At 39.3% G+C, this 21,599-nt stretch overlaps 2 protein-coding genes across 2 annotated transcripts in view; one reads left to right on the top strand and one right to left on the bottom strand.

Moving 5' to 3' along the window:
- The window catches only part of LOC122540016 (proto-oncogene Wnt-3), a 115,650-nt gene extending 108,935 nt beyond the window's left edge, over positions 1-6,715 (top strand). Inside the window, exon 4 of the mRNA XM_087977655.1 lies at positions 5,446-6,715. Coding sequence (XP_087833781.1) covers positions 5,446-5,925 — 480 coding nt within the window. The 3' untranslated portion in view covers positions 5,926-6,715. The remainder of the gene's footprint in view (positions 1-5,445) is intronic.
- Positions 6,716-15,678: 8,963 nt separating this feature from the next.
- Positions 15,679-21,599, bottom strand: part of LOC122540015 (vesicle-fusing ATPase) — a 283,493-nt gene continuing 277,572 nt past the window's right edge. The window contains exon 21 of the mRNA XM_043675302.2: positions 15,679-18,883. Coding sequence (XP_043531237.1) covers positions 18,853-18,883 — 31 coding nt within the window. The 3' untranslated portion in view covers positions 15,679-18,852. The remainder of the gene's footprint in view (positions 18,884-21,599) is intronic.

The raw sequence follows: 21,599 nt of genomic DNA, 5'->3' as shown, positions 1-21,599 counted from the left end.
CTTTTTGACAATGAAGGATCTGAGGATCAAGATAAGAGAGAGTGAACATTTTTGACATGATGCCAGAAGAATATATTTAACCAATAAAGTTCTAGGGTCCTTTCCAGTTGTGAATGCTGGTGAACAGTTAAATTGGAGGAGGAAGAGGCATCCCTCAGTGATGGCAGAAACCAGCAGATGAGGGTAAAAGACATGGTTGTATGTTTGCAACCATCGTCAGCTAGTAGTGCTGAGTGGAGATCAAGAGATTCAAGTGGGAGAAGGAGCTAGTGCTAACTTCAGAATTGGGCATGGATGGGAATTCTATGTAGCAGGGGAAGGAGGTACTACATTCTATACTTGTTTCAGCCTCCAGAAGCTGATGACTGTTAGGTGAGCAGATAGATCACTAATTGGTGCGTTTTAAGAATTTACCCCTCTGAATATGAGGTGATAGAAGCAGATATGATAGCAACATTTGAGGTATTTACACAGACACGTGAACAGGTAGGGTAGAGAGGGATCAAACGCATGCTCAACACACAACTGGAAGTGGAGAGGTGTAAATTCTGAATTGCTTAAAATTTATGACTTAATAGATTAAACTAATTAATGGTTGCATAATATTTATCAACTTGAAACCAAATTATTAGACAAAACACAAGAAAGATGGTGGAGCAGGTGATGTGCTGCAGCTGTAGCTTGTGGGTGACGTTGGACACCAGTGTGATGCATGATGATGAGAGCTGCAATGAGTGCCTGCAGTTCACACTACCTGGTACAGACTTGGTGAGCTGGAGTCAAAACTTTGAAAACTAAGATGGCAAGCAGAACACTACCTGGTCACCTGGACACTTTGTTCCCAGCAGTAATCACAGGGGTGGCACGGTGGCTCAGTAGTTAGCACTGTTGTCTCACAGCACAAGGGTCCCAGATACGATTCCAGCCTTGGGCTACTATCTGCGTGGAGTTTGCACATTCTCCCCGTATCTGTGTTTCCTCCGGGTGCTCTGGTTTCCTCCCACAGTCCAAAGATGTGCAGGTCAGGTGAATTACCTGTAGTGTTAGGTGCATTAGTCAGAGGGAAATGGGACTGGGTGGGTTACTCTTTGGAGGGTTGGTGTGGACTTGTTGGGCCAAAGGGCCGGTTTCCAAACTGCAGGGAATCTAATTTAACATACATCATAGAGCATACAGCAAAGAAACAGGCCCTTCGGCCCACCATGATTGTGTTGAGCATGCGTATGATTCATATCCCTCTCTACCCTACTTGTTCATATGTCTGTGTAAATACCTCAAATATTGCTATCATATCTGCTTCTATCACCTCTCCAGGAAATGCATTCTAGGTACCTACGACCCTGTGTGAAAAACTTGCCACGCACATCTCTTTTAACTTTCCCCCTCACCTTAAACCTATACCCCTTAGTATTTGACATTTTCATCCTGGGAAAAAGGCTCTGATTATTCATTCTATGCTTGCTCTCAGAATTATATAAAATTGTATAAGTGCATCCCTCTGCCTCTGACGCTGTAGCGATGCCCAACCTCATCTCCTAACTAATGCACTCAAAATCCATGCAACATCCCAATAAACCTCATCTTCACTCTATCCAATGTCTCCACATCCTTCCGATAATTTGGTAATCAGAACTGCACACAATATTCCAAATGTTGCCTAACTGAAGTTGCAACATGACTTGCCAATTTTTATACTCAACTTCCCAAATGAAGGGAGGATGCTGTACACCTTCTTTACCACTTTATCCACTGGTGTTGCCCACTTTCAGGGAGCTATGTGCTTGCTCATCTATCTGTACTTCTCCCTCCGGCTAGCTACTGGGAACCCATAGTATAACTCCACCATAGTGACTACACATTTCTTATTCTTGAGTTCTACCATATGGCCTCACTGAATGAACCCTCCAAGATATCCTCTCTGAATGCAGCTGTGGCTTCTCCTTAATCAGCAATATAGCTCCTCAACTCCTATTAAATCCACGTCTATCACACCTGAACATCTGAAGCTGGAATGTTGAGCTGCCAGTCCTGCCCTTCTCTCAACCAAGTTTCTGTAATGGCTACAACATCGTAGTTCTACGTACTAACCCAGGCTCTAAGCTCAACAACTTTACCTGTCATACGCCTTGCTTCAAAATAAATACAATTCCAGTTGCCAGTTCCACTATGTTTGTTAACCTGGCCCTGGTCATTGGATAACTATATGGATGATAATGGAATAGTGTAGGTTAGATGGGCTTGAGATTGATTTCACAGGTTGGCGCAGTACCAAGGACCGAAGGGCCTGCTCTGCACTGTATTGTTCTATGTTCGATGCCTTTTCTTCGTAATAGATTTACTTAGCCTCTATTTTCTCCTCACTCATTCCACATGCTGACCTACTGCTCCAGTTCCCATCCCTCTGTCACACTAATTTAAACTCTCTCAAATGACACTAGCAAACCTTTCTACAAGGAGTTTAGGTGCATGCCTGCCCTTTTTGTACAGGGCCCACCTGCCCTGGAGGACATCCCAATGATCCACATATCTGAAGCACTGCCTCCTAGACCAGTTTCTAAGCCTTGTATTTTTCTGCAGTATCTTCCTATTTCTAGCCACACTAGCACGTAGCATCCTGAGATTATAACACTAGAGGTCCTGTTTTTCAATTTGTGACCTAACTTCCTGAATTACATTTGTAGGACCTAAACTCTCTTACTCCCTATGTCATGGTACCAATATGGACCACAACCTCTGGCTGCTCACCCTCCCTCATCAGAATAAGCTGTGCCCCCTCAGAGACATCTTTGATCCTGGCACCAGGGAGGTGACATGCTATTCTAGAGTCTTGCTTGCAGCACAGAAACACCTGTTTGTGCCCCTGACAAAGAATCCCCCATCACTATTGCTCACTACAATTTGACCCTCCATGCTATAAAACAGAACCAATCATGGCACCACTGATCTGGCTACTGCAATTGCTTTCCTCTGAAAGATCATTCCTAAACAGTATCCAAAATAGTAGACTTGTTGGACAGGGGAATAGCTACAAGGGACTCCTGCACTGCCTGCTCCTCCTGGCAGTGACCGTACCCCTAAAGCCCCCATCTTTAAAATTTTCTGCATCCTGTATGTCCCTCAGTGAGTCCAATTGCCGCTCGAGTTGATCCATGCAATCTGAGGAGCTGCAGCCTTACACACTACCTGCAGACATGGTTAGCAGGGACATTTGAATTCTCCCTGATCTCCCACATCTCACAAGAGATGTATCTCCCACATACTCCTCCACTAACTGCCTTTACTACCTCTCTGGTAACTACTGGTTTAAAAGAAAAGACCTTAGCTTGCCCTACCTTATTGCCGCTCTCCCTCCTCAGCAAAGACTGCTTTTTGACCTCAAAGCTACTGTGTGAGAGGGAGTTGGTACACATGGGTGTGAAACAAGAGTAAGAAAAGGTTGAGGAGGTATGAACAGCTAATGACCAAATCACAAAGCAGACCCATGAAGGTAATAATCTCTGGATTACTACCTTAACCATGATCAAATTGGCAGAGGGTAAATAAGATCAGCGAGTTGAATATGTTCCTCAGGAGAATAGCTTTGGTGAAATGAGTTTCGATTCATGAGGCACTGGCAGTGAGTGACAGGGGAGATAGTTGTAATGAGGGAAAATTTGGAAAGCTAAGGATGAGGGACTAGGCAATAATACAAAAAAGCAACCTGGACATTAGTAACTAGACTGACAGGAAGGGACAGAGTGTATAAATATAAAGGTGAAGAAGCAAGTATGGTCAGAGTGGGGAGAATTGCCAATCAATGGAGAAATGAGGAGTAGGGCTCAGGTGAAGAGAAATCTGGAAATCCAAAGTTAACAAAATGCCTATTGATGTGGGTAAGGACAAGCTAAGAAGGGTCAGAGAGTTTAACAGTAATAGTACATCCGAGAATAAGATCTTTGCAGGATATAGTGGTAAAAAGTGAAATTGAAGTCAATTTATCTGAATGCACTCAGCATAAGCAATAAGGTAAGCAAGTAGTATAAATAGAAATAAATGTTTTATAGTCGATCTTACAGAGACATGGTTACAAGGTATTAATTACAGGAAGATGTTGGATTTTATGAGGAACAGTAGCAAGCCTGGTGAATGGAGTATTCTAGAAACCAGCAAAGAGCCACCAATAAAGAGGATAAAAGACAAGTTAGAATATAAGAGTAAACTAGACAAGAGTGCAAAACAGATTTTAAGGACCTTAACATGTGTAAAAATGTAGAGTAGTTCAAGTAAAAATTTGTTCCTCAGAAGCAGAGTAAATTGATTCGCAAGTCCAGAGACTAAAATGAGATATGCTCATGTGGAAACATACAAGATTATAAAGGGGCTTAGCATGATGCAAGTTTGTAAGTCTTTCAATTCTCCAACAAACAGAGTTGTGGATGCACCAACACTGAATAGATTTAAGGCTGAGAAAGGTTATTGATCTTTCAGAGTCCAGGAATACAGAAATGGGCAGGAGAATGGAGTTGAGCTCACAATCAAGTATGATCATGTTGAATGGTGGAGCAGGCTTGTCAGGGTCAGATGGTTGACTAATGCTGCTATGTTCTTATCAACCTTAGGCTAAATAACCTAATTCTGCTCCTTTATCTTATGGTCTCATCCTGAAGTGCTGGTCTTCAGCCATATCGATTCACTCCATATAAATTTATTGCATCCTGGAAACAGCATAAACCATGGGCCCTGACAACATTCTGGTTATAGTACTGAAGACACTTGCTTCAGAATTAGCCACATCCACTTCGAGCTGTTCCAGTACAGGTACAATATTGGTATTCACTCAAGAGTATGGAGAATTACCTATGATATTCTATCCACTGAAAGCAGGACAAAAAGATGTTCGGCCAATTAGTAGCTCATCAGTCTACTCTGACTAATTAGCAAAATGACACTTTCCATCATTGATAGTTCTATCAAATTGAACCCAGTAATAACCCACTCATTGATGCATAATTTGGGTTCTACCAAGGCCACTAAGCTCCAGAATATGGTCTGAACATGGACAAAAGAGCTGGATTCCAGCTGCAATGTGAGATGCAGTATTTACCATCAATGTAACATTTGACTGTGTATGACATCAAGGAGATAGCAGTGTCACTGCAGGGAGTCCTTGCTCTGAGTCACTACAGTACCAGCAGTGATTGGAGGATGCAGTTACAATATAAAATCATTACAGGGTGTAATGGCATTATAAATGTGGACAAATGCATTTATAATTGAAAATGTTGATTCGAAAGCATGGTCAGAACTTTGTCATAAAACTAAAGTGTTGTAGGCAGGAAATGTTAATAGAGATAATGTATCAGGTAAGTTGCTATTGAAGATTTTTGTGTATATTATAAATATAAAGTACTGCACTGTTCTAACTAATGTTCACAATTTGTGTTTTTTTTTTAATTCTTGTTGCAGTCAATACTGGATCACATGCATCTGAAATGTAAGTGTCACGGTTTGTCCGGGAGCTGTGAAGTGAAGACCTGTTGGTGGGCGCAGCCAGATTTCCGGGTCATTGGGGACTATCTGAAAGACAAATATGACAGTGCCTCTGAGATGGTGGTGGAGAAGCACAGAGAGTCCCGGGGTTGGGTGGAGACCCTTCGTGCAAAATACGAGCTTTTTAAGCCCCCAACTGAGCGAGACCTTGTCTACTATGAAAACTCGCCAAACTTTTGCGAGCCGAACGCTGAGACAGGATCCTTTGGGACCAGGGACAGGATCTGCAATGTCACCTCTCATGGGATCGATGGCTGTGACTTGCTCTGCTGTGGCCGTGGACATAACACCAGGACGGAGAAACGCAAGGAAAAATGTCACTGCATATTCCACTGGTGCTGCTATGTCAGTTGCCAGGAATGCATTCGAGTGTACGATGTACACACGTGCAAATAACAGGACAGACAAACACATGTAAGGTCACACAATATGGAACCTTCCAGTTATTGTTGGGTCAAAACAAAAATGGCGCACTTTACTGTGCATGTACATGGCAGAAATGAATTCTGGGAAATGTAGTCTTTTCACCAATTTATTCAATTTCTCGTTGGAGCTTCAAACAAAAATCTTAGTCTGAACCAAAAAGCACACCAGATTAAAAAAGACATTGCAAAGTTCATCATTTGATCTAAAAATGCTACATTGGGATGATTTACTCTCAACTTGAAATTGCAGATTTTCATTTATAGTGATTGGTGAAAACATTAGCAAACAAATTTCCTAAAATCCCAAGTTTTCCATTGCCACAACTTTATTTTAGTTTCCTACTGTTGCCAATGTTGTTGGGGTCAATCAGAATGACAACCTGCTCAGTAGATGGTGAGGGAATGGAAAAATTCTCCAGCACTATCAATATTTAGCTGGATCCCCAATTGCAATTGGGTTATCTTTGTCACTTCTGGGATGGGATGCCTAACAAATGCAAATCCCATTAGAATTTGATCTTCTATCCATGGTTTCAGACTTGCCACTGGGTCAGAGGTGAAAGAAAGGAAGGTACCAGTATAGTGTTTATAAATGACATATACATTGACGTAAATTTATACAGAGTTAACATCAGAAGTATCAATAGGATTTTCTGGAAGCTCTAGAGAGAGGGGCCCATAAAGGACATGGATTGCTAGACATTTCTACAGCAATGACAGTTGAAGAAAGTTTTTTTAAAAAAAAGTTTGGAAAAGCGCAGCAGGTCAGGCAGCATCCAAGGAGCAGGAGAATCGCCGTTTCGGGCATGAGCCCTTCTTCAGGAATCTGAAGCCATTCCTGAAGAAGGGCTCATGCTTGAAACGTCGATTCTCCTGCTCCTTGGATGCTGCCTGACCTGCTGCGCTTTTCCAGCAACACATTTTCAGCTCTGATCTCCAGCATCTGCGTTCCTCACCTTCTCCTTAAAAAAAAAAATTGACCAACCTTAATCAAAGAACTTTTACCTTTCAAATTGTCAAAGATATATGTATTCATATATTTACCTAGTTAAAAATCACACAACACCAGGTTATAGTCCAACAGGTTTAATTGGAAGCACTAGCTTTGTGACAACCACCTGATGAAAGAGTAAGCATTACGAAAGCTAGTGCTTCCAATTAAACCTGTTGGACTATAACCTGGTGTTGTGATTTTTAACTTTATCCACCCCAGTCCAACACTGGCATTTCCATATATCTATCTAGTTAACAAAAACCACTCCAAAATGGCAAGTGTTTCAAAACTTGTAATCCTGAGGACAATGCAACTTACGTCAGCCCCAAATTAATTTGTTATTTGCTACATTGAGTGCGAAAATAATTTGTTCATTTTTGAAATTAAACCCCCTCAAACCTTAAAGACTACAACCCCCAGAATCCTTTGCATAACACAATAGTTCACGTGGCTTCAGATACAAGCTGAGGTATTAACATTAAGAACAGCTTAAGTCATCCAGCTTGACATCGTCATGTCAAAAAGATATCAGACATGCTTCCCATAACAAAACTTCCGAGTTTTTTTTTAGGAATGGTGACTGTATGACATAGCAAACTTGATGTTAGTATTAATGCCATTTGCAATTCGCACCTCCCAACCACACTATCAAAATGATTGAAAATTGAGGTTTGAGTGGATCCGGTGGCTATTTGCAGCTGTTACGGATATGATTTCCTCTTTACAGGGACCTTAATCCATCACCTACTTAAGAGTATTTTACTTACATACAATGTGCCTTCTTTCTGTGAAAGAGAAAAAAAAAGATGGGATAAGATAAAGAAGCAAGGTGGGAATTCATTGTTGAGCCCTATGGATACCTTTCCCAGAATGAGTGAGTAGTTACTTCAAGCAATGGGCGTTGACATTCTGTGCTCTAAAAATTAATCAAAAGCCTGCAGTATTTATCGTAGCAATTTTCTACCTTGTAGCCCAGAATTACTAGCTCCAATTTGAACCTGTATTGCAAGTTGCTATATCCAAAGTTTTGTACAAATTAGATGTTTGACCCTTTGATTTTATATTCTTAAAGCCTATGTTTTTATAATTATTTATTGCACAGTGTGTATATATATGACTCAACTGAGATTATATATTTGCAGAAAGTGTCTTATCTGCTGTTTCTAGTTTATAAACTTGCCACAGTGGCTTAAAAGGCAGTGTGAGCTACATTTACTATCATGCTTCACAGTGCAGGATTCACAGGCAGCTCTCTAGAAGCGGATGTTAAATGTATAACCTCTCCTGTCAGTGTACATATTCCTATCTTAGTCTTAGAAATAGCTACCAACAAAGAAATAAAATTTATTCATTTAGAGTATACTGGTGTGTTGTCCTTTCTTGCCTGAGAACTCAGATTCACTGATCATGATTTGAAATCTCTTCTTTCACTGCTCTGCTTCAGCGAAGGTTAATTTTCATGGTTGCATATTACCACTGCTGCTGAAGATGCCTTTTGCACATGAACCAGATGGAGAGTGTGAGCAAGTTATTTGACGATGGGAGCTCAGCCTAATCCATTCCTCATCTGACCCCCATATGCAAGTATCAATGTGTCACAAAAGAAACAGTGAACTGGAATCATGATTTGATATTTATTTATGATGTAAACAACCCTGTCAAGATAGTACTGACTGCACATACATGTTTTCAGAGTAAATTAAGTCAACCAAGTCAAGTGGAATTGGAGTCACAGGTAGACTGGATTAGGTAGTGGTACCAATATCACTCCCTGAAAAGACACTTTGAAACAAGTTTACATTTTGTAATAATTTGGCAATTTCTACCACGAGGCTGTACATCCATCTCTTCAAGCATGCTTGATTTTAACATCTTTAGGGAAAGGTCAGCCAATTCTTTAAGTCTGTCCCACATTCCTTATGTCTGGGTCATAATGACGAGATATACAGTTTCTGCATAAAAGGAAAAGGACAGAATTCGATTGCAGGGTCATATGGTGGGGTTGGGGGAACAAGCGAATCTCTGAAAAATGTCCTGAGGCACTATAGATACTGATGTTTCATTGGTCCTCCCCCAGCAGAGCAGAGTTAGGAAATATGGATCGTGTCCTGCACATCAGTAGCACGTTGATACTCAGTAAAAGACAGTATGCAACTATGCAATAGTTTGATTACTCCTTCCTCAAGAAGAAAATAAATTTTCAGATATCACTGTCACCCACAGCTAGTAATAGTCTAGTTGCTGTAGACTTACCAGACCATTGAGCTGCTCTCTTATTACAGATGATTTAACCTAAGAGCCATCAGGTTAGGAGGGCAGGTTGAGAAGGACAGTCCTTCATGGTAACCTCAGCTGGTGTGGGAATTGAACCCACACTATTGGCATTGCACTGTTGCACAAACCAAGCCAACTGAACTAAAACGACTTCTATGATTGACTCAGCCTGTGATGTATGCGACTTCTGGATTGAGCATAATGTGTTAGAACTGGTGAGACCAATTCATGAGTGGGTAATCCCTTCCACAGCTGCGACAGATGAATAGCATTGACCTACGGTTTAATTCTGTGTTTTTTCATTTCTTATCTAGTTGATTTTTCATCCTCTTTTTTTCCATGACCTTCCTGCCTGTTTGTCTTCAGACCCTCCCATACTTCGACTCCAGACTCAGTCAACATGATTTGGAGTTTCATAATTTCAGTTACATCACACTGTAAACTTTTGCTATAAATTCTGTCTTACAATCTTATTCTCCACAAAGCACCTGATGAAGGAACAGTGCTCAGAAAGCTAGTGCTTCCAAATAAACCTGTTGGACTATAACCTGGTGTTGTTTGATTTTTAACTTTGTAGACCCGGTCAACATCAGTCTCTCTTGTAAACATTCTTGTATAGCAGATGTGGGCAAGCTGGAGTTCTTATGTCAATATTGAGTTCACCACAGAGCACATCTGCACAGACTTGGCCATCAACCATTCGTAACATAAGACCCAATTCACAGTTGTCACCGACTCAAAAAAACAAACCTGCTGGGGAGCCAGCACAATGGTATACTTCAACGTATCTTGTCTTGCCTGAAGATACGCTATATTCATCCGAAACTGGAGAAATGGAAGCTTCTCAACCACTTGCATAAGTTTTCCATGTCTTGCTGTTTTTAAGACGAGGTCTGAGGACACAAGCCTGGCCCATGTGAAGCTTTGTACTTCAAGTTACTTTGCTGTTGGTTCACACAACACCTTAACTTTGGCAATTTTAATGCAGATTTTGACATGAAGTGATACATTGCTGGTGATTGTCGAGATCCAAATATGTGAAGTTGCCAACAACCCCCAGAGTGAGGTTGTCAGTGTTAAGGGTAGATGCAGTCTCCATACTGGCAGGGAGAGATTTGGGCACTCAGTACTATTTTTTTTGCAATATTTGTACGGTTGGTTGAAAGCAAGAGATGACAAGATGACTAACCACTCTGCAATCTAGTACACTAACACAATTGGTTTATCATATCAATGAGACACTCACAGATAAGACTGGTGAAAATCTGGGCTTTGACCACATGGACATGCAGGAGTGTGCTGCTGGAAAAGCACAGCAGGTCAGGCAGCATCCAAGAAGCAGGAGAGTTGATGATTTGGGCAAAATGTTGACTCTCCTGCTCCTCGGATGCTGCCTGACCTGCTGTGCTTTTCCAGCACCACACGCTTGACGGTGATCTCCAGCATCTGCAGTCCTCACTTTCGCCACATGGACATGCCACTGGCTTCCACATGGACATGCCACTGGCTTGACAGTTGAAATGCTGGATTATTTCCCACCCCTTCCCACCAACTCAAGGATGTGGAGGACAATTATGTGCTCAAACTAAGTTTAGCCAACTGAACACAAACACAGATACTAACCCTGTTGTGTTCAGTATAACTCACTCATTAAAGATAGAAAAAAATTGCGTTTACAAAGTTAGAACAAGTATAGCCAGACAACGCATTGTACTAGGTTAGTTCCACAGGGTGTTTACCTTCAGAATGTAGGCTGCTGTTTTTAAAACAGCAACTTTCTAGGAGCAACATTTTTAGACAAAATTTGAAATAATTCAACATTGAATACCTGCAGGCCAGGCTATATAATTTATTACAACAAAATTGGGTGCCAGATTGATTCATACGGAGAAGAACTAACTGTATATTTGCCTTTGGCAAATCACAGCTTGTGGACTGATTCTGCATTGGAGTTTAATGAAATGTAACTAGGAACATTATCCAAACCACCAATATCCAGCATTGAACTGATAAACTCATGAATCACTCATGATGGAACTACTTGTTTGCTTCAGAGTTTCTGTATTCCCCTTATTCTCGACTCACTGATGAACTTTTCAGTCTTTCATCATTTGCATTTAGGCTGACAACTGTTGTCTGGGTCCACAGGCAGTCATATATTTCAGATTTATCCATGTGACTGTGCAAAAGTATGGTAGAGTTTGCCTTATGCTCATTTATAAGGTAAAAACAATGACTGCAGATGCTGGAAACCAGATTCTGGATCAGTGGTGCTGGAAGAGCACAGCAATTCAGGCAGCATCCGACGAGCAGCAAAATCGACGTTTCGGGCAAAAGCCCTTCATTAGGAATCGTGAAGGGCTTTTGCCCGAAACGTCGATTTTGCTGCTCGTCGGATGCTGCCTGAATTGCTGTGCTCTTCCAGCACCACTGATCCAGAATGATGCTCATTTATAGTTAGTTCTACTTTAGACATGATTACATCGGCTTTGGCAAAGAAGTTTTCATGTGCAGCTCACTTCAGTTTGCAATTCATCCCATTGTTATTGCTAGATCTCCATTTCCAATTATGTTTAAGGTTGTATTTACTTTCAGAATGATTCTGGAGATACAATATTTTGGTCTATAACCAGCCACCTGACACCACAGATCCTCCCCATACTTGAGATATAACTATTTCCATAGCAACCCTGAAGAGAAATGGAGTTCATGTCGCATTCCCACTAGTCTTGCACAGATAAACCATACAAATTAAGGCTGTCAATCACAATAAAAAAACATGTAATGCATGAAGTCATGAGATTACATCAATACCCAGAACATGCCCTCAAATGTTACTGAAAGATTCTTTAAAGTAAATGAATACATTAGTGTGCATTTTTCTCTCTCTTCCTCTTCTGATACTTGGTAAACTGCCTTATCACAGAACCTAGCTTGCAATTCACAATTTCTTCTGGTTCATTGTAAGATGATTTTATATAAGAACATAAGAAATAGGAGCAGGAGTAGACCATCTAGTCCCTTGAGCCTGCTCCGCCATTCAATAAGATCGTGATTATCTTTCTGTGGACTCAGCTCCACTTATTCGTCCGCTCACCACAACCCTTAATTTCTTTACTGTTCAAAAGTACTGTTTTAGTACTCCAGCATGTCAAAGTACATTTCACATGATTAGTGAAGTTGTGTTTGCTGTTTATTATTTAAATTTTGTTGATATAAAATGTTTAGTGCAGGTTACTCATCAAACACAGTGCCATGTTGCCATTTCTAAGGTTTATATGATCCAATGTACTTCACTGCAGTCCTGAGAAAATGTTGCCCCGTTGGAGACGTCATCTTGAAAATGAGGCATTACCACCAGACCTCATTTGTCCGTTCACTTGGATACAACTGATCTCATGGAATCATTTTGAAGCATGGGAGTTTACTTCAGTTTCGTCAACCAAAATCCAATAGATTAATTGATGATTTATCTTAATGTTGTTGTACCTTTTTGTTGAAATTGGATGCCACATTGCCTGTGTTATATTTAAAAACATCTCAAGAGTATTCATTAACAAACAGGCACGGTGACATATCCTGGTATGAAAGCAGTACATAAGTATTACCTTTTATTCTGCTCCAGTTTGATCTTTAAACATTTCCAATAGCGCTTGATCGTGGTTTGAATCTCTTCTTGAAGACAGACTTGGTTTCAACACTAAGGTTTTATTGGATTCTAAAGCTATTTTTAATTGCCTTTGTTACCTTCTGATCTTCTGGTCACACATTCCTACATAAAAACTATGTCGTACATTTACAATGAATGAAGCACAATGGAATATGTTGAGTAGGATTTGGATTCGTACAGATTCTTTTATACAGTGCTAAAATGCTAGTTTTACAAAAAAGCTGGGCTTTTTAAAAAAAAAAGGTTTTCTAGCTTCATTTCATTACGACTAAATATTTTCGTAACTATTTGCCACTGGCAAACAAAACAGATCAAGTGCATAAGTGGGACAGAATAGCACCTGCATGCCCTGCAGTCTTTTGTTTTAGCAATCATTTTGATTTGCTCTTTGTAAAATCTCCCTTCAACACTTAGTCCATAATCTATGGCAGTGCTGATCCAATAGCAGACACAGCAACCACACTAACATATATGTGGTACTATACACACTGAAATACCTAAAATCAATTTGTACAATCATTTTTGAAATGCAGTAATAGTAGATCAACCAAAATTCTGAATCATTAAAAGGCCATAAAAGACCTTTAGATGTGTGACCTTTAAGAGGTGAAGAAGTTAATGAGAAACCATAATTGTGGTTAAAATAGAAGGTGATGTGCATGACAGTTAAATTCCCTAACTGTGGATTAATTTAAAAATAACTAGTCTTGTTGGCAAGGTTGCACATTAGTGATGAACACTGTTTGCCAGAGTGGACGTGGACTTGTTTAACATTGGACGTATTTGACCATTCAGCCCACTGAACCTGCCCCATGATTTCACAAGATCATTGCTGATCTAATCACTGCCTTAATTCTATGTTGCTGTTGTCTTCCACTGCAACCCACCCCTGACACCCCAACAACCAGAGACTCCCTTTCAACTCAAAAATCTATCTAACACAGCCTTGAATGTACTAACTTTTGCTGAGAGGTGCGAGGGAGGAGCGGAGGACTGCTGGGAAGGTGAGTGTAACAGTTTAAATGACCCATTCTCCACTCGTCAAATAAGTAATCAACAGCAGAAATTCCTAATAAATGCAAGAGTCTCCATTTTTCAAACTGTGCCCCCCGGTTCTAGATTTCCCAAGGGAAATTTCTCTCAGTACCTACCCTGTCAAGTCCAATCAGAATCTTACATTCATCTACTCTCTCATGTCTCTAAACTCCAGTGAAGTTAAGCCTACCAGCTCAACCTTTCCTCATAAGACAACGCCTTTGTTCCAGGAATCAGCCTTGTGAATCTTGTCTAAGCCACTTCCAAATAGTAAGGAGATCCCCTAGGTAAGGGCATCAAAGCTTCACACAGTATACTACTTGCAATCTAATGTCCTGTACCTGCTGCAGAATGACAATTATCCTACTTTCAAAGTTTGCATTAAAGGCAACATTTCATATGCCTTCCCAATTTACCAAGAACATCCATGCCCCTCTGCCTCGGGATTCTGTAGTTTCTCCATTTTGCTCTTCTATTCTTCCTGACAAAGGGGGAAACCTCACCTTATATTCTATCTGCCAAATCTTTTCCTACTCATAACTTCTTTTTGAGACCTGAAGAGAACTTACAGTATCATCTCTTTGCAACCACTCTACTTGTTTTGCATGCATTTAATAACACTTCAAACATTGGTTGCCAATCAAGTCTGCTATCTACATCGTTATTACATCATACCCTTTTGGTATCATTCCATCTCACCACTTTTCCATCACATTCATTCTCTTCAGAAGTCTCCAATTGTCTCTTGGAATCTATTTTGTATTGCTCATTTTAATGGTTTGTCCTGATGATTTATTTAATTAGCGTAAATTTTACCTCTGCGGTTTAAAAAAAAACGTTTCTATTGAACTCTTGCTTTACTTTCCCAAGTATTCCTACATCTCAGTACATGGGATTTACTGTTTATTCAAAATAAAAATTAATGAGCACCTTAAAGCCTCTTGCAGTCGATAAAAAAAACTTCTTGAACTTCCCAAAACAACTCAAACCTCAATCTCAGCTTTTAGCTCAATGATTTTGCATCTTCCACAAACGACAAGAACATAGGCAGCTGAAGGTGATCGCAAACCGACATATATAGTGATGGCTGTGTAAATCAGAATGTACAGGACTCACCTGATTTTTTTTTCAATTAATCTTGACCAAGCCAAGTATGACTTGGAACATTAGTCTGATAGCAATCGTTCCTGATTTCTGCATCCTTGCTGTCCTAAGTATATGATCTTGAACGTACAAAAGCAATGTAAAGAAAATGTAATGGTTCACTGATAGGACAGAGTTCAAAGTTAATGTCAATCAGAGCAGTGTTCTGCTTTGAGTGGGCACCAAAGAAAATCAAGAACTGTTAAATGAGTTGGATGGCAACAACATTTCCTTACTCAAAGCAGTGAATGACACCTTCACAATCTGCACGTATCACCTGTTTTTAGCCTCTTCCTCAGGTTAAGTTCATCAACTAAAGGCCATTTCCATTATGGTTCAGAAGAGAGCTAAAATTAAAACATCAACCATACACAAACATGCACAGTTGGCAGACTGGAATCAATTGGCAAGGACTCAAGAGATGTTCTTTGATGCTACCAGATAAGAACCAGGCTTGGCCCTGTCCAGGTAGTGAAATTATTTGCAAGGCCATTTGTTACGTGCCTTCACAGACAAACAGATAACCTGCAGAATGCACTTGTTAAAAATTCCTGATAAAGATCCTCAAATCCCATCGAATGAAAAGTATATTCAACATAGCCACTCTATAGGTTTTGCTCATGGTTTTAATTACGCATCATAAAGGTACCCAATGAAGTTTGTCATCTGCATGATTACTACATCATTAAAGCTTCATTTAAATACAATACATTAAAGAGTACACTTTCACTGTAAAAAGATTTACATCACACCAGAACAGTATTCATTATGATTCAGGAGATGGGGCCAGCACAGATCAACAAAGAATATCAGGGTATGATCATAATGGGATTATACCCGTTATTCCATACAAACAGATCACAGCTATCAACTACCCATTAGAAAGCCAACACAGAAAAGCTTGGATTTCATTTAATTCTCTTGAATACTTACACATTGTAAACAGCACAGAAATAAATACAGTACTGGAGGTAAGTTTCATTCCCAAACAAGACATCAAAACATTTATCAGTAGACATCTGCATTTCAGGTTTTGGTTTGAACATTTCCATAATTTTCCCAAAATTGATATTTAAAGGAAGAATTTCAACAGATTAAAGACAGAATTTTAGAAGTGTTCTAGAAATGTGCTTGCCTAATTTGTGTATTTTGCTAGCATCTATTAACACTGTTAACTGCCTACACACTGTATTCCTGAAGTCTTAATTTTTGACTACATTCACTCACATCGCCTATGATGTTTAGAAAACTGCAAATCTCAGATCTTGTACACGAAGACATAATGCCATGGACCAATGATAAAATGAGAAGATATCCATCAACTTCAGTAGTTGATTTTCTCAGAAAGGTCTTTAAGTAACTGGAGTCTGAACGTTCGCCAGAGCAGTACTCCATCGGGTTGCTATTAATGTTGGAAACCAATGGTGATATGAAGAGGGAAAGGGGAAGGCTACATTGATAAGAAAGATTTCTACAGTCCTGTTAATGTTGTTCTAAGTGGTTTAGCTCCAGATAGATAAATAGACCAACATGTATTTTAACAGTAGCAAGCTAGTCAGATAATGTTTCATAATGGAGAAAAAAATGTATGATTAGTCAAGCAAGACAGACAAAGTTAAAATGCCCTTATTCCTTAAATCTTGGTTTCAAAAGTAGCCTTTGATACACTTTAAAGGTTGCTGGAATTTTGGAATTGGACAGTGCAGAATAGAGGAAAGCCATTTGGCACATTGAACCTACACTGACATTGCTGAGGAGTTAGTCTATGCTCCTCTTCTTTTCCCATATAACAAAGCTACAATACGCACTATATGTATAACATAGGAATCATTTCATCTGTTATTTATGAATACTATTTCCTTTCCACTTCAGATACTATACTTAATTGCTTTGTTGGATCACTGACTATCTGGTACTGACAGCTTCTTGGATGGTCATCAGTTCATCCAAGTGTAACAGTGGCCATTCTTGGATATGAATAAACAAATAGTAGACTTTTCATGTTGCACAGAAGAATTGCTGAAATGCAGAGGCACATTTCTACAATATTCACATTATATCTATATAATTATTTCCAGTTAAAAAACTTTATGTGTAAAGAAAGTCATGCTGCTATTAGCAATTTATCTTTCCAAGTATATTGTTATCTGGTCTATGGCATTAGGCTGCAGAAGAAACTCTAACATTAACTTGTTGGGCTGAGGGCTTGCTTATCTGGTGTCATTTCTGAGGGGTTTTGGACAGTATCGAACCTTCTCAAGCATCGTTGGCCATTTCAGAATCCAGCTTGAAAAATCTCATATAGTAAGGCATTTAAAATGTACTAAGAATATGTTTACTAACTATTCAGGTCCTACTGGCTACTAATTAATCTGTATCCACATCAGGTTGTGCCTTCCAAATCTTACCTACTCACGGCAGAAATATGGCTTTCCTCATGTCACCTTTCAGACTCGTACCCCATTCATATTTCTGTATTCTCTTATTAACCCTTCAGTCATTTAAAACCCTTCATAAATTAAATCTCTTTGGCTTCTCTGCTGTAAGGAGAACATTCTTGTAACACTATTACAGATGATCATCAAAAAGAGCAATGAACCATTTTTACATCACATCAGCTCCCCAAACCATAGGGAACCAAAATAAAATTAGACTGTTCAGTACATTTCTTAGGAAATTGCAACCGGTACAACCTTCAAATCTCTTATCCACAGGATCTTTAAGACTAAGTGGTTAGAAAATATGAGCATTACTTCCAGGACTAAGATTTGTACAAACCCAATTTTTGTTAACTAGTGATTCCACTGAATAGCAGGATTACAGAAAATGACAGCTGGAAATAAGGGCCATGCCTCGAAAGCATTTGACACAGTAGTCAAAGAAACAGAAGAAAATGATGATTTACTACAATTCAACAAAGTATTTAAAAAACGAGCACAAAATGCCAAACATCAGACTTAGGTATATTTTGTACATTAAAAGAATTCATCTAAGAGAAAGATTTAATTGTGATTTTTAAAAAAATCAACATGGTGTAGGCATTCAGATTCTTTTGAGACACATAAATGGGAGGCTCAGTAAATATTTGCATAGTGTAAGAAGCCATTCCAACATCAGTATTTAAAATACATAAAACTCAAAAATCCTGACCTGCATTAAGTATAAACGGCATCTAAAGAAAATTCAAAAGTAACAATCAAATGAAGTTCAAGTGGTCCCTGTACAGCTGATACAAGACTTGCCCAGTTACAGCATACCCCAAAAGCAACTAATCCCCACTTACATGTGTGACAATATGTGCAAAAGCCTGTTGCAAGATTTCCACTATCTTTGGTTCTTATAGAGCAATTTATTTTTGGATTCTTTGTACAGAACCAAACCAACACATTCTAGGGTTCCAAAACAATGATGTTGGTTGGGACTTTATCTCAATGCCACTCAGTTCCTAATCTGTGAAATTTAATGATATAACACTCAATTTTATTTGAGGGGATTGGGGGTAAGCAGAAGGGAAGGTGACTGAAACAGCTCTGTATACTAACAAATGAAAACATCCCTGAAAAGAATCTTGTAAATTTCCCACATTAAACCCTAGTAAAACCAAGAAATGCAGATGTCTTTTTTTTTTAAAAAGTTAAGACATAAGAGAATTGTCTCTGCAAGGAACATGCAAAATGCTAAGTTTCAGACTGAAGATTCATTTTTCCAAGTTAAATTGTCAAGTTGGTGCTTCATTTGTTGGTTGCAATTCACAGTGCCCATCAAAATAATGATTTCTCTTTCTAATCCCAATTATTCCGGCGATGAGGATCACTGCAGAGTACAAAAAGAAATCAGTACTGAAGATAATTTTTATTAATGTAGCAATTTGTTAACTCTAAACTCAATTATTCCAATGCTCTCATAACCAGCTTCAGTCTTTGCACCCTCCATGACGAGCCCAACAAATTCTGCTAACCATATCCCAATTCTCATCGAGTCTAGTTCACCCTTCACCCTTGTGCCTGTTGCTTCCACACTTGGTAATGCCGTGTCGTTAAAGTTTTCAGCACAGTTTTCAAATTTCTCCATGTTCTTTCCCCTCGATATTGCGAATCTCCTCCACTCCTGTACTGTTAAGCATCTCTATACTTGTCTAATTCCAGACTTTTATACATCTCCAATTTTCATCACTTTGTAGGTGATGACAGTACTTTAAACTGCCAGTCTCATAAGCTCTGGAATGTCCTCCCTAAATCTCTCTGCCTACTTCACCTTTAACACACTCCTTAAAACCTATATCTGAGACCAAGCTTTCAGTAATCTGCTCATGGATTCTGTCTCAAATGCAACTGAGAATGCTCTACCACAGAACAGAACATTTGGCCCAGTGAACCTATGCGGATTCTTTTAAACAGCAAATAGAAAGTTCCAGTCCACTTCTCTTTCCCAAATCTTTGCAATTTTTCTCCTTCAAGTATTTATCAGTTATTTTTGAAGACTATTGGTGATTCTGTATCTCTATCAAGGCAGTACTTCCAAATCCCAACCATTTGCTGTAATGTGGTGCTTTTGAGACTTTTGTCAATTATCTTAAATCAGTGTCCTCTAATCATTGATTCTCCAGCCAATGGAATGGAAAGTTTTTCTGTATCTACTCTGACCAAACCCCTCAAGAGTTTTGAAGATCTCTCTCAAATCTCCTCTCTGCTCCAAGGACAAAAATATCAATTCTGTTAATCTATTTGCATAACTGCAATCCCAAATCCTCAAAGCCATTTTAGTAAGTGAGCAAGTAAGAATTAAACTATTCCAATTGGTGGAAAGATTGAGAAAACAGGGAAAAGACTCATGCATAAAATGATCAACGGAGATACGATGAAACATTTTTTCACACAGTGACAGTGCGTTTCTCATGTGTGGGAGATTCAATGAAGGCAGTCAAGAGGGAATTGGATTATTATCTGAAAAAGGAAGAACCCCTTTTGTATTGTACCAGTTCTTAACTACAGTGCTATGCCACATTAGCTAGTTACTTCATCTAACAAGCTTTTGGGGAGTTGGTTTGGTATTTAAACTGTAATTATGGGTATGGTGCATACACCACATTACTGTGCACTCATCAATACCAAATATCCCTCAGGAGAAATAGTATTAGATGAACAACATTTTGGTGACATGGTGGCTCAGTGGTTAGCACTGCTGCCTCATAATAACAGGGACTTGGGTTCGATTCCAGCCTCAGCTGAAAGTTTGAAGTTTGATATGATAGATAGGAAATCCTTTCTGATTTTTATTTTATAGATTATCCTTTTAAAATTCCTTTCTTGGCTTTTGAATGCTTCCAGAACCACCTGATGAAGGAGCAACACTCCGAAAGCTAGAGCTTCCAAATAAACCTGTTGAACTATAACCTGGTGTTATGTGATTTTTAATTTTGTACACTCCAGTCCAACTCCAAGTGTCTGTGTGGCTTTCCTCCCACTGTCCAAAGCTGACCAGGTCAGGTGGATTGGCCATGTGAAATTGCCCCATAGTATTCAGGGATGTCGAGGTTAGGTGGGTTAGACATGGGAAATGCAGGGTTGCAGGGATAGGGTGGTGGGATTGATCTGCCTGGCATGATCTTTGGAGGGTCAGTGCAGATCATTTGGCTGAATAGCCTGTTTCCACACTGTAGGGATTCTATGAACATTTCAACTTATAAGAACATCTAAGTAACTGAACATTATGAATACAGGAGAGATTGGAAACAAGGCACAAAAAAGCCATTTTTGGAGGAGTGTGGTTTACTGAAACCACGACTAAACAGGCAGGCTTCTGAGGATATTTTTGTTGACAAAGGTAGATGCACCAAGGTGGAAGGATTTAGTAAGAGAACTGGGTACTGGATAGTCATCATGAAGGCATCTGTCACCAGCGGTGGGTCAGAGACCAAAGGATAGGTCAGATATGAAGCTATGGACTTGGAGAAGGTGGCAAAGGTGGAGTCAAGTTCCATATTTGGAGAAGCCGGTGTTGGACTGGAGTGTACAAAATTAAAAATCACATAACACCAGGTTATAGTTCAACAGGTTTATTTGGAAGCTCTAGCTTTCGGAGTGTTGCTCCTTCATCAGGTGGTTCTGGAAGCATTTAAAAGCCAAGAAAGGAATTTTAAAAGGATAATCTGTAAAATAAAAATCTGAAAGGATTTCCTATCTATCATACAGTTTCAAACTCAACAAACCTTATCAATTAAGTTCCCTCATTACAACATTATTGTTTCTCTATCATGAATATACTGTCTTTGTATTTCAATTGGGGAAATTTTAATTCTACTAATTTAAAACACTGCTTACACTTTGAACCATAACGATAGTCTTACAACTAATGGATTGTACAACTTAACTAGAGAGCTGTGACTTAATAACAGGCTACAAATATCCCAAAGCATTTGAGTTGTATTCTTGCAGTTAGGATATTGTCTGAACTCTTTGACTTTTAAAGAGTTTTACCACAGACTCTGAGTACATTTTCTATCATTTTGTGTTTGCACCTAACCCTACAT

Source organism: Chiloscyllium plagiosum, unplaced genomic scaffold (assembly GCF_037043375.1).
Source record: "Chiloscyllium plagiosum isolate Xiang-an unplaced genomic scaffold, Cpla_swu_hap1 HiC_scaffold_32, whole genome shotgun sequence".
In the NCBI taxonomy this organism is placed as follows: Eukaryota; Metazoa; Chordata; class Chondrichthyes; order Orectolobiformes; family Hemiscylliidae; genus Chiloscyllium; species Chiloscyllium plagiosum.
Note: the sequence above shows the minus strand (reverse complement) of the source record. Positions and strands in the feature narration are given on the sequence as shown.